The sequence below is a fragment of the Ailuropoda melanoleuca genome, chromosome 16, assembly GCF_002007445.2.
Source record: "Ailuropoda melanoleuca isolate Jingjing chromosome 16, ASM200744v2, whole genome shotgun sequence".
Lineage (NCBI taxonomy): Eukaryota > Metazoa > Chordata > Mammalia > Carnivora > Ursidae > Ailuropoda > Ailuropoda melanoleuca.
The window spans coordinates 7,736,595-7,747,080 of record NC_048233.1 but is presented as its reverse complement, the minus strand read 5'-3'; the positions used below and the strand labels follow the sequence as shown (position 1 = coordinate 7,747,080).

The following is a 10,486-nucleotide window of genomic DNA, read 5'->3' as shown; positions in this document are numbered from 1 at the left end:
GCTCCTTGCTCAGCAGGGAGGCTGCTTCTCCCTCTGCCTGCCGCTCCCCATCCGTGTGCGCTCTCTCTCTCTCACACACATTCTGACAAATAAATAAATAAAATCTTAAAAAAAAAAAAAAAGAATCCCCTTCTCTCTTGTCTCCTCATCTAGTCCTTACCCTTCTCTATCTTTTGTCTTTTCTGACCTGACAAGGTGATGGTTCATATCAGGGATTGTGTCATGGATCAGCCCTGCCATCAGGTTCATTCCTCAGCTCTGACATTTAGGCCTGCTGGAGGAACCCTCCACACCCTGGTCGACCTCACATATTCCTGTACCCGCTCTCTAACCACATGCAGTGGTGACTTGGTCACTGCCTAATGGTGAACTGCCCCATCTTCATGAGTCCTTGCAATCCATTGCTTGGGAAAGTGCCTGGCATATTAAATAGGTAGTCCATACATGGATGAATGAGTGGGTAGGTGGGTGGGGGGGAAGGAGGAATGAATCCAGTTGGAGAAACAAGCAGGATAGACTACCAAGGCCTCCAAGTCGGAGGCCAGCTCTGCCTGAGCCTCCCTGTGGAATCCAGTGCCATCGGGTATTTGAGCCATGGAGAGTTGAGCAAGAAAGGCTTCCACAGAGAGCAAACTTTTAAATTAGGAGACTATGGCCTGGTGCATAGCAGAGACAAGAGCCTCCCGGAGGCCTGGCTTTCTCTCAGAAAAGACCAAGTCGCCGTTGGTCCACAGCCACACTGTCTGCCTAGCCCTAGGCAGCCATGACTCTCAGGGGTTCACACACCTGAGCAGATGCCCAGACGAAGAGGATGTCTCTACCCTCACTCAGCTTCCTCGCCCTGCTAACAGCCGAGTTCACTGGCAAGCCTGAGTTCACTGAAGTAAAAGAGCCCCTAGTGCAGCTGCAGGGTCACCCTGACGTAGCAATCTGTGTTCCGTGTTTAAGTGTCATTCATGGGGAAAGTAGGCTGGGGCTCCTCCGTTCTCTTCCATCCGCTCCTGCCATGCCCTCTCTGCCTCGTGCTTCCTGTCACACCATCCTGGACTTTAAAACGCTGGCCATTCCTGGGTGACTAAGGGCAGGAAGAACCGGATTCGTGGACCAGGGCAATGCAGAAAAGAGAGTGTCCCCCCTCAACTGCGATTTCCGTTGCCTTTGGCGTCAGAACCTTGTAAACACAGCAGCAGTTCCTGAAGAAAGGGAGAATTCAGATCAGATTAAGAAAACGAGTAGTCTGGGCTTCTGACCAAAGGCTTTCTCCATTCTGAAAACGCCCATCTCCTTGGCCCTTCCCCAGGCCGGCCAGCAGGTGGCACCACCATCGGGGATTTCAAAACCAAAACTACATTAAACTGCAAACAGATTTTTTTTTTCGTTTATGCAAATAGTCCATTCCCTACAACATTCCTCCCGGAATGGTCCCCTCCTTCCCCTCCACAGTCATTCCCTCCCCCTTGCCTCCCCTGCATGACCGCTCTCTCCCTCAACACAGAGTGGATGAAGACGCTGTCAGGAGAGTCCGGGATCCAAAGACTGGCCTTGAGAAATGTGAGTAAGGCTGATGGGGCCCTGGGAGGGAGGGAGAAGCCAGAGGAGAGAATCCTGGTCATGGGACGCAACCCTGCTCCCAAATTCATTCAGGGAGACAGGAACACCCCTCCTTCCCACATACCTTACCTATTCCCGTAGGCACACGCATGCACAGGCAAACACATACCCCCCATCCCTCCTCCTGAGGAGACCTTAGACCCATGAGGCAATGGCCATCTTCCCTGCTTCCTCCCAGCTCATGGCAGGGGAGCAGCAAGATGAAGGGACCCACTGTGCCCACGAGGGGTGTGCTCAGTACATGACTCCATATTCCATAGGACCTTTCTCCCAGAGGCCTTTGCCTCTGGATAGGAGACTTTGGAAGCCCCATCAGAGAGCCATGACTGGAAACCCTCACCCTCCATTAACTGGTCCCAAGCCAGCCCTATTCCGGGAAGGGGAGGGGAGTGGTGGGAGAGGGGAGGGGAGGAGGATGGGGAGGGAGGTACAGGGAGTATGATGACCTCTAGACTGGACATTGCCCGAGGGGAGGACACCCAACGCCGCGGCTGCAGAGACCAGCCTTGCCACTTCACCACCCCCACCTAGAACATCTCTGCAAGGTCTAAAATGGCCAGAGAGGAAAATATTGAGTGGTATGACCATCCCAGCCCCCACCCCAGGTGCTGCCCAAATGGCAGGGGTGCCGCACCCCTCCAGCACCAGACACCCACTTTCTTGTCGGCAGGTGGCTCTTATATCTCCTGGTGCCGATCCTGTTCTGCCGAGTGGGAGGCTCCATCCCCATTTCGCAGAAGCTCTTTGGGGAGGTGACTTCTCCTCTGTACCCCAAGCCTTACCCCAGCAACTTTGAGAAAACCACCGTGATCACAGTGCCCACGGGATTCAGGGTGAAGCTCATCTTCTGGCAGTTTGACCTGGAGCCTTCTGAAGGCTGCTTGTATGACTATGTCAAGGTAGGGTATCAGGTTGGGAGGCAGAGGGAGAGCTGGGTGTCTCTGGAAACTGAGGGCTTGTGCTCTAATGAGCCTGGATAGCATTCCCCACCCACGGACACAGCCCCAGCCCTGCAAGAGCTGATGGCCAAGTGGTGTTCGGAGAGTCTGGTGACACCATGGATGGGGCGTCCCCTGGACTTAGAGGCCCTCAGTGAACACTGAAGGGAGAAACACAGGGGAGGGAATGCACAGGCCTCACTTCCAGGAAATGTACTGTCTATAGGAGTCAGAAAAACCTTCCCCATCGGCTGACTTGCTGGGAGTCTTTGGAAAACTGCTGTGCCTCGGTTTCCCTGTTTCCGAGTAGAATATCACCATGGCTGCCTTCCTAAACAGGAACATGGGGAAGAGAACCGTGTGAGGTGGTAGCTCAAACAGAAGCCTCAGCAAGGTCCATGGGCTCAGTCTCCTCACCTCTGTAACAGCCAAGTGTGCCTTCCCAGTCTCAACTTTCCATATCAATAAAAAATGAGATTCTAGATTCGGGATTCAAGTACAGTCTGCACACATGCAGTAAATACCATTCCCGGGAGACCCTCTGGAGGTTATGAGAGAATAACACGGAAACGATACATCTTCTAGCCCAGAGGACTGGAGAAGTTTGCAGGGTTGGGGGGAGGGGTCTTGGTGGCGGGGATGGTGAGGGATGGGATGGGGGCAGGATGTCTTCCACTTCTGAGGGGTTAAGGAACCTGTGAAGAAAGTGGGAAGCTAGGTGATGCTGCCCGTGCGGAGGCTGGAGAGGCTCCCACTTAGCTGAGCGTATCAGGAGGCACGGCTGGACGTGAATGGTTCGCATAAGGTGAGGTGGAGTAACCGGACAGAAAACACAGCAGACCACTCGGGTCCCCAGGAATGAACGGGTGCTAAAGGCTGTGTGGAGACAACCGGGATTCCAGTGGAAGATGAGCATGGCAGGTGGTGGAAATGAAGAAAGGTCTGAAACATGCCAGGGGACAGAGAACAAGGAAGGGGTGATGTACCAAGCACAGGATAATATGCCAGGAGCTAGCCACTGAAGACTCAGATGAACGGATGAAAGTCACTGGGGCAACAAAAAGAATGCAAGTCACCGAGGGGAGGTTTACAACAGCCAGAGCCCTGTGGGGAGAGACCAGGTGGAAGCTGGTCCAGCCGGGGGGTCACCACTCACTCCTCGGGACAAGAGGGGGACTTTGCTGACCTTCCACGTGGGACGGGTCTCCTCAACCGCTCTTCTTCCCACCCCTGTCTTGCTCCACCAGATCTCTGCTGACAAAAAAACGCTGGGGAGGTTCTGTGGGCAACTGGGTTCTTCACTGGGCAACCCCCCAGAAGCAAAGGAATTTATGTCTCAAGGGAACAAGATGCTGCTGACCTTCCACACGGATTTCTCCAATGAGGAGAATGGCACCGTGATGTTCTATAAGGGCTTCCTGGCCTACTACCAAGCTGTGGGTGAGTGGCCCCCAGGTGTCTTTTTTTCTGGCTTTAGGCATGTTGCATGGGGACCGAAAAAGGGGAATCTTGAATCCACTGAAGCAGGAAGCCTGTCCTTCCTTATTCTTGCCCTCAAGAGAGCTTTTTCCAGGGGAAGCCTGCCAACTTGGATTCTGTCACTATGGGGCAGTTTCCAGAAAGCATTAGAGAGGCCTGAAGTTGGGGCTCCTGGGTGGCTCAGGCAGTTAAATGTTCAACTCTTGGTTTCGGCTTGGGTCATGATCTCAGGGTCATGAGATTGAGCCCTGGGTCAGGCTCTGCACTGGGCATGGAGCCTGCTTAAGATTCTCTCTCTCCTTACCCCTCTGTCCCTTCCCCGCCCCCCAAAAAAAGACAGAGAGAAAGAGAAGGCATGGAGTTCCAGGTAGCCAGGAGATGATTTTGTCTTTAGTGCGTGTCTCTGGTGCATGACCTTTCTGAGAGCAGAGCCATGGCAGAAGTCCCTGGCAGGCAGGAATTTAACCCTTCCTTCTGGAATGTCTTCCAGACCTCGATGAATGTGCTTCCCAGCGCAACTCAGTTGAGGAGAATCTCCAGCCCCAGTGCCAGCACCTGTGTCACAACTATGTTGGTGGCTACTTCTGTTCCTGCCGTCCAGGCTATGAGCTTCAGAAGGATGGGCATTCCTGCCAGGGTAAGGTTGGGGCACTGTGGGAGGGAGGCAGGGGCCACACAAGGGCTGCGGGGTCAGCCAGAGAGTCCCCGGTGACCCCCGCCCGCTCTGCTTTCACAGCCGAGTGCAGCAGTGAGCTGTACACAGAGCCATCCGGCTACATCACCAGCCTGGAGTACCCCCGGCCCTACCCCCCCGACCTGCGCTGCAACTATAGCATCCGAGTGGAGCGCGGCCTCACGCTCCACCTCAAGTTCCTGGAGCCTTTCGAGATCGATGACCACCAGCAAGTACACTGCCCCTACGACCAGCTACAGGTACAGCCATCCTACTCGCTGAGGCTCTCCCTTCCTCCCCACCCCCATCCCTGCTTCCCGCTGGATCCTCTGGCCAACTGGAACAGGAATGACCAACGTTGCACACGTAGGCAAGTGGGTCCTGGGGATCCCTTTACTCCTCCAGCTGAAAACATACGCACAAAGCAGAGTCCCCACCACCACCACCATCCTGGCCCAGTGGGACAATGTCTGAACTGGAGAGACGGCCCTCCCCTCTTCCCCCCCAGATCTATGCCAGCGGGAGGAACATCGGCGAGTTCTGTGGGAAGCAGAGACCCGCTGACTTTGACAGCAACAGCAATGCGGTGGATCTGCTGTTCTTCACAGATGAGTCGGGGGACAGCCGAGGCTGGAAGCTGCATTATACCACCGAAAGTAAGGTTGCCTGGGGGCCTCTCTCACTGGCCGGCAACAGGGCAGAATCAGACGGGACAAAAGAAGGACGGTGGTTCTGAAATAAATATGTCCTCTGGTCTCCCCGACAGTCATCAAGTGCCCCCAGCCCCAGACCCTAGACAAGTTCACCATCATCCAGGACCTACAGCCTCAATACCAGTTCCGTGATTACTTCATTGTCACCTGCCAACCAGGCTACCAGCTTGTGGAGGTAAGAGCCCAGGGCTGATGCGAGAGACTGGCCCAGCCCTCCAGGAGCAATTCAGGTGGGTAGGTTCGTATCAGATTTAGGCTCAGCCCCAGCGGGCTTCACACATGTTTGGGCTGGAAGATCACCTGGTCTACCTGCTCTCAAACTTGACCTCACATTGAAAACCCTTCGAATTTTAAAACACTGATGTCTGAGTCCCCTGCAAGAGACTGATTCCATTGGTCCTCCGAGGGCAGCTAGGGTTACTTACAGCTACCCAGGTGATTCTAATGTACAGAGAATTTTATGAACTACCAGCCTAGCGTGATAACGGTAGGATTTAGGGAGCGAAAAGGCAGGGTGGAGTGCAAGGAGTGACTCACTCAACATCACAATGATTTTGTACAGGAGGACTGGAACCAAATCTCCTAGTACATGCCCCAGGGCTTTTTTATGCACAATGGCGTTCTCACCCTGGGCCCCCCACCCTGTCCTCAGCTTTGCAGGCTCAGGAAAGACCATGGTTTTATTGGTTAATCTCACAAAAGCTGGTAAACTAAAAACATGCAATTGGAGTGACCCTTGGGGCTACCAAGCTCGTTTTTTTTTTTTAATTTAAAGTTGTGGGGTTCAGGGGCACCTGGCTGGTTCAGTCCATAGAGCATTCGACTCTAGATCTCGGGGTCATGAGATCAAGCCCCACGTTGGGCCTGGAGCCTACATAAGATGAAATAAAACAAAATAAAATAATATAAAATAAAATAAAATTGTGGGCATCAACTGGACCATAGTGGAAGCAGACAAGAGTCTGGAGAGAGAATTATCGGGTCTGACAATTAGCCCTTGCTCTGACTTTCCCCTGTGTGACTCAGTGCTTCCATCTGCAACTCTGGTCCAAGGAGAACAAAGAAGCCACATCCATGGGGGTGCTGAGGTCTGAGAGCCTGAGAATGTCTGACATTCCCCGCTACTCCAATGGGGGAAAGGCAGGAAGGGAGCCACAGTGCCTCCTTGTGCTAACGGCATCTCTACCTCTGTCTGCCTCTTCTCAAACAGGGGAACCAAGTGCTGCTCTCCTTCACAGCCGTCTGTCAGGATGATGGCACCTGGCATCGTGCCATGCCCAGGTGCAAGAGTAAGTCAAAACTCAGCAAGTGCCTGCCCCTGGGGAGCTCCCACCCCCCAGCCATGGAGACCTAGGCTATGAAAGGAAGAGCCCCCCAAAACACCCCCCCTCACTTGTCCCTTGAAGCCTATGGCCCACCTCAGGAACCAGTCAGCAGCGTTGGTGGGCTCTACCTAGAATTAAATTTTACTCCATCTAGTTCCTACCCTTCACAAGTGCCCCCGACTGACCATATTTCCCTAAGGTTCTCAGCCTGTTCTGTGGGCAGAAAACTCAGGTTCTTCCCACGGATGTTCCAGTACCATCCCTCTCAGCTCTCATACTGCCCTGTGTTCTCTCCAAGTCAAGGACTGTGGGCCACCCCGAAGCCTGGCTAACGGGGCCTTCAATTACATCACCACAAAGGGGGTGAACACCTACCAGTCCCGTATCCAGTACTACTGCCAGGAGCCGTATTACAAGATGCACACCAGAGGTGGCATCAGCGAGACCGCACGAGGTAGGGACCCATGCAAATGGCAGCCTTCTCCCTTCCATCTTCTCAGGACGTCTTCTGAGATTTTCCCAACATAATCCCTAGGGGATGTATATTGAGGTATCTGCCCCGGACACTGGCTTCAGGAGCCTAAAGTACAGTGCCAAGGAGCATCTAGTAGGGTTGAAGGAGGCACCTGAGCTGATACAAAGAAAGTCCTAAGTCTCATAAACAGTCGGCTCCCTCCCACCACCACCATGACCATTACTACTGCCACCCTCGCAAGCACCATCATCATCCCCACCTCCACCACCACCAACACCACCTCACCACCCCACCACCATCATCACCAGCATCACCACCATCATGACCAACCTCCACCTCTACCACCACCAGCAACACCATCACCCCACCACCCCCACCACCATCATCACCACCATCATCACCACTGCCCCACCCCCCCACCATCACCACCACTGCTACTATCACCACCATCACCATCACCACCACCACCACCACTACAGCTATATCAGTGGGACTTCCCCCAACATTCTCCCCACACAGCCCCCAGACTACTATGTTGTGATATTTTTGCATTTAGGCTTACTAAATGACTCTCAAACTCATCTTCAAAACTTTTCTTTAAAATGAAATAAATCACATGCTTTGTAGGTTTGAAACACCCAAAAGAAAAAAAAATCTTATATATAGATTATATTGTATTATTTAAGAGCTTGGCTCTGAAGTCAGACAATGTTCAGTTTGCATCTTGGTTCTGGAACTTAGAAGTTCTGTGACCTTATGCAAATTATCTAAGTTCAGTTTCCTCATCCAAAAAATGAAGATAATAATGCATCCCTAAAAGTGTCACTGCAGGGCTTAAGTGAGATAATGTAGATAAAGCACTTAGCAACATGCATGGTGCACTGTCAGCAATCAGAACATGGAGCTACCGCTATCATCTACTATCCCGCTACCAAGATGCAATCACTGATAAGATTTTCCTACGTTCCTTACAGTTTTTATGTCTACTTTCCATAAATAGGGATCACATCAAACAGAGTTAAGTGCTCTGATTTTTTCACTGGACATTAAAACAAAAATATATGTAGAGAGCCTCTCAACACTTTTGACATTCCATCCTTATGTATTTGAACCTTTTCCTTTGATCCTTGTCCATGTCGTTCCGAATCTCCTGTCTCCCTGTCCTGCACATTCAGTACCCATTGGCCTCTGAGACCTGGTTTCCCTGTCCACTACCTCCCAGCCTGATCATAGCCCCCTTTTCCCGCAGGGGCCTATACCTGCACCGCTGAGGGTGTTTGGAAGAATGAATGGGAGGGATCGAAGGTCCCTCGGTGTTTGCCAGGTGAGTGGAAGCCCTCTGGGGCCATCCCCAGTGCCTTTTGCAGCCCTGCAGAGCCTCAGGAAAAGCATGCACAGAGAGTGGAGACAAAGTGAATGGAGAGACACTCCAGCTTGAGGTCAAAAATAGACAAAAGGAGTAAGGGGAAGAGGGGAAGAGATATTCCAGGAGAAAGGGAGAAAGGAATCCAGAGAATCAGACTCCGTCCTGACATTCCTTTTTCACTGAGCAGATGGGAAGTCTGGGAATAAAAAGAGCAAGAAAACCCCCAGGAAGAAATAAACAAGAACAAGGAGAAGAGGCTGACAAAAGGCCAAAGACAGAGGGTGTGTGTGAATGGGAGGAGAAAGAGGAAAGAGCCCAGAGCCGAAAGAGGGGCCCTACGGGGAACTGACTGACCACAGAAGGGAAGAGGGAGGGCCAGGCCTGACTTGTCTTGCCTTCCCTGTCTCTCCTCTCCAGTGTGTGGGAAACCCGTCCACCCTGTGGAACAGAAGCAGCGCATCATTGGAGGGCAAAAAGCCAAGCTGGGCAACTTCCCCTGGCAGGCCTTCACCAACATCTATGGGCGAGGGGGTGGAGCCCTGCTGGGCGACCGCTGGATCCTCACAGCTGCCCACACCCTCTACCCCAAGGATCATGACGCACAAAGCAATGCCACTGTGGATGTGTTCCTGGGCCACGTAAGCGTGGAAGAGATCACAAAACTAGCAAACCACCCTGTCCGCAGGGTCAGCATCCACCCAGACTACCGCCAGGATGAGTCCCACAATTTCGAGGGGGACATCGCCCTCTTGGAGCTGGAAAATAGTGTCACCCTGGGCCCCAACCTCCTCCCCATCTGCCTCCCTGACAACGAGACCTTCTATGACAGGGGCCTCATGGGCTATGTCAGTGGCTTTGGGATCATGGAGGAGAGGCTTTCTTATGACCTCAAGTTTATCCGTCTCCCCGTAGCTAAGCGAGAGGCGTGTGAGAGCTGGCTCCGGAAAAATAAGAGGAACGATGTGTTTTCTCAAAACATGTTCTGTGCTGGGGACCCGTCTCTAAAGCAGGATGCCTGTCAGGGGGATAGTGGAGGGGTCTTTGCAGTGAAGGATGAGAACAATGATCGCTGGGTGGCCACGGGCATCGTCTCCTGGGGCATCGGGTGCAGCAAGGGCTATGGCTTCTACACCAAATTACTCAACTATGTGGACTGGATCAAGAAGGAGATGGAGGGGGAGGGCTGAGCCCACAATTCACTAGGTCAGAATCCAGAGAGCAGTGCATAAAAAAAAATTATCTGACCAGTTATTGATAACCACTTAGAATCCATATTAAAATCACGGATGCAGAAAGATGCTGTGTGAAATAAATGCTCTTTTCTATAACCCCATCCCTGCTCGTCACCTAAAACAACCCAAAAGTCACCTTTCTTTCCTCCAAGGATTACAGAAGATATATTCCACAATCTCTACTTATCATTGTTCTCTTCCATTTTTGTACCTTTGGATAATTGAAACTCTTTCCAAATAAAATTTTATGAGAAATTCCAGTATGCAAAATGAGCTAAAAGCAGTATTTAATTGGGGCGCCTGGGTGGCACAGCGGTTAAGCATCTGCCTTCGGCTCAGGGCGTGATCCCGGCGTTATGGGATCGAGCCCCACATCAGGCTCCTCTGCTATGAGCCTGCTTCTTCCTCTCCCACTCCCCCTGCTTGTGTTCCCTCTCTCGCTGGCTGTCTCTATCTCTGTCAAATAAGTAAATAAAATCTTAAAAAAAAATTAAAAGCAGTATTTAATCAATATAAAAATATTTAGTGAGATCATACTTAAAATACTTAGGAAGGTAGGGGCACTTGGGTGGCGCAGTCAGTTAAGCATCTGATTCTTTTTTTTTTTTTTTAAGATTTTATTTATTTACTTGACAGAGAGGGAACACAGGCAGGGGGAGCGGGAGTGGAAGAAG

At 51.9% G+C, this 10,486-nt stretch overlaps 1 protein-coding gene across 2 annotated transcripts; it reads left to right on the top strand.

Annotated features, from left to right (window-relative positions):
* Window positions 1–1,395: 1,395 nt before the first annotated feature.
* On the top strand, window positions 1,396–10,082 carry C1R (complement C1r). 2 transcript variants are annotated; one of them, XM_019802774.2, is made up of 12 exons: window positions 1,398–1,551; window positions 2,064–2,189; window positions 2,282–2,510; window positions 3,797–3,989; window positions 4,519–4,665; window positions 4,765–4,961; window positions 5,210–5,357; window positions 5,468–5,589; window positions 6,625–6,703; window positions 7,038–7,193; window positions 8,464–8,538; window positions 8,998–10,082. In XM_019802774.2, the coding sequence occupies exons 2-12, from the start codon at window positions 2,164–2,166 to the stop codon at window positions 9,765–9,767; spliced, it is 2,142 nt and encodes a 713-aa protein (XP_019658333.2). In that variant the 5' UTR covers window positions 1,398–1,551; window positions 2,064–2,163; the 3' UTR covers window positions 9,768–10,082. The 2 variants fall into 2 exon arrangements, with proteins under 2 accessions (XP_002922265.2, XP_019658333.2); XM_002922219.4 differs by lacking the exon at window positions 2,064–2,189 and having other exon boundaries at window positions 1,396–1,551.
* The last annotated feature ends 404 nt before the right edge of the window (window positions 10,083–10,486 follow it).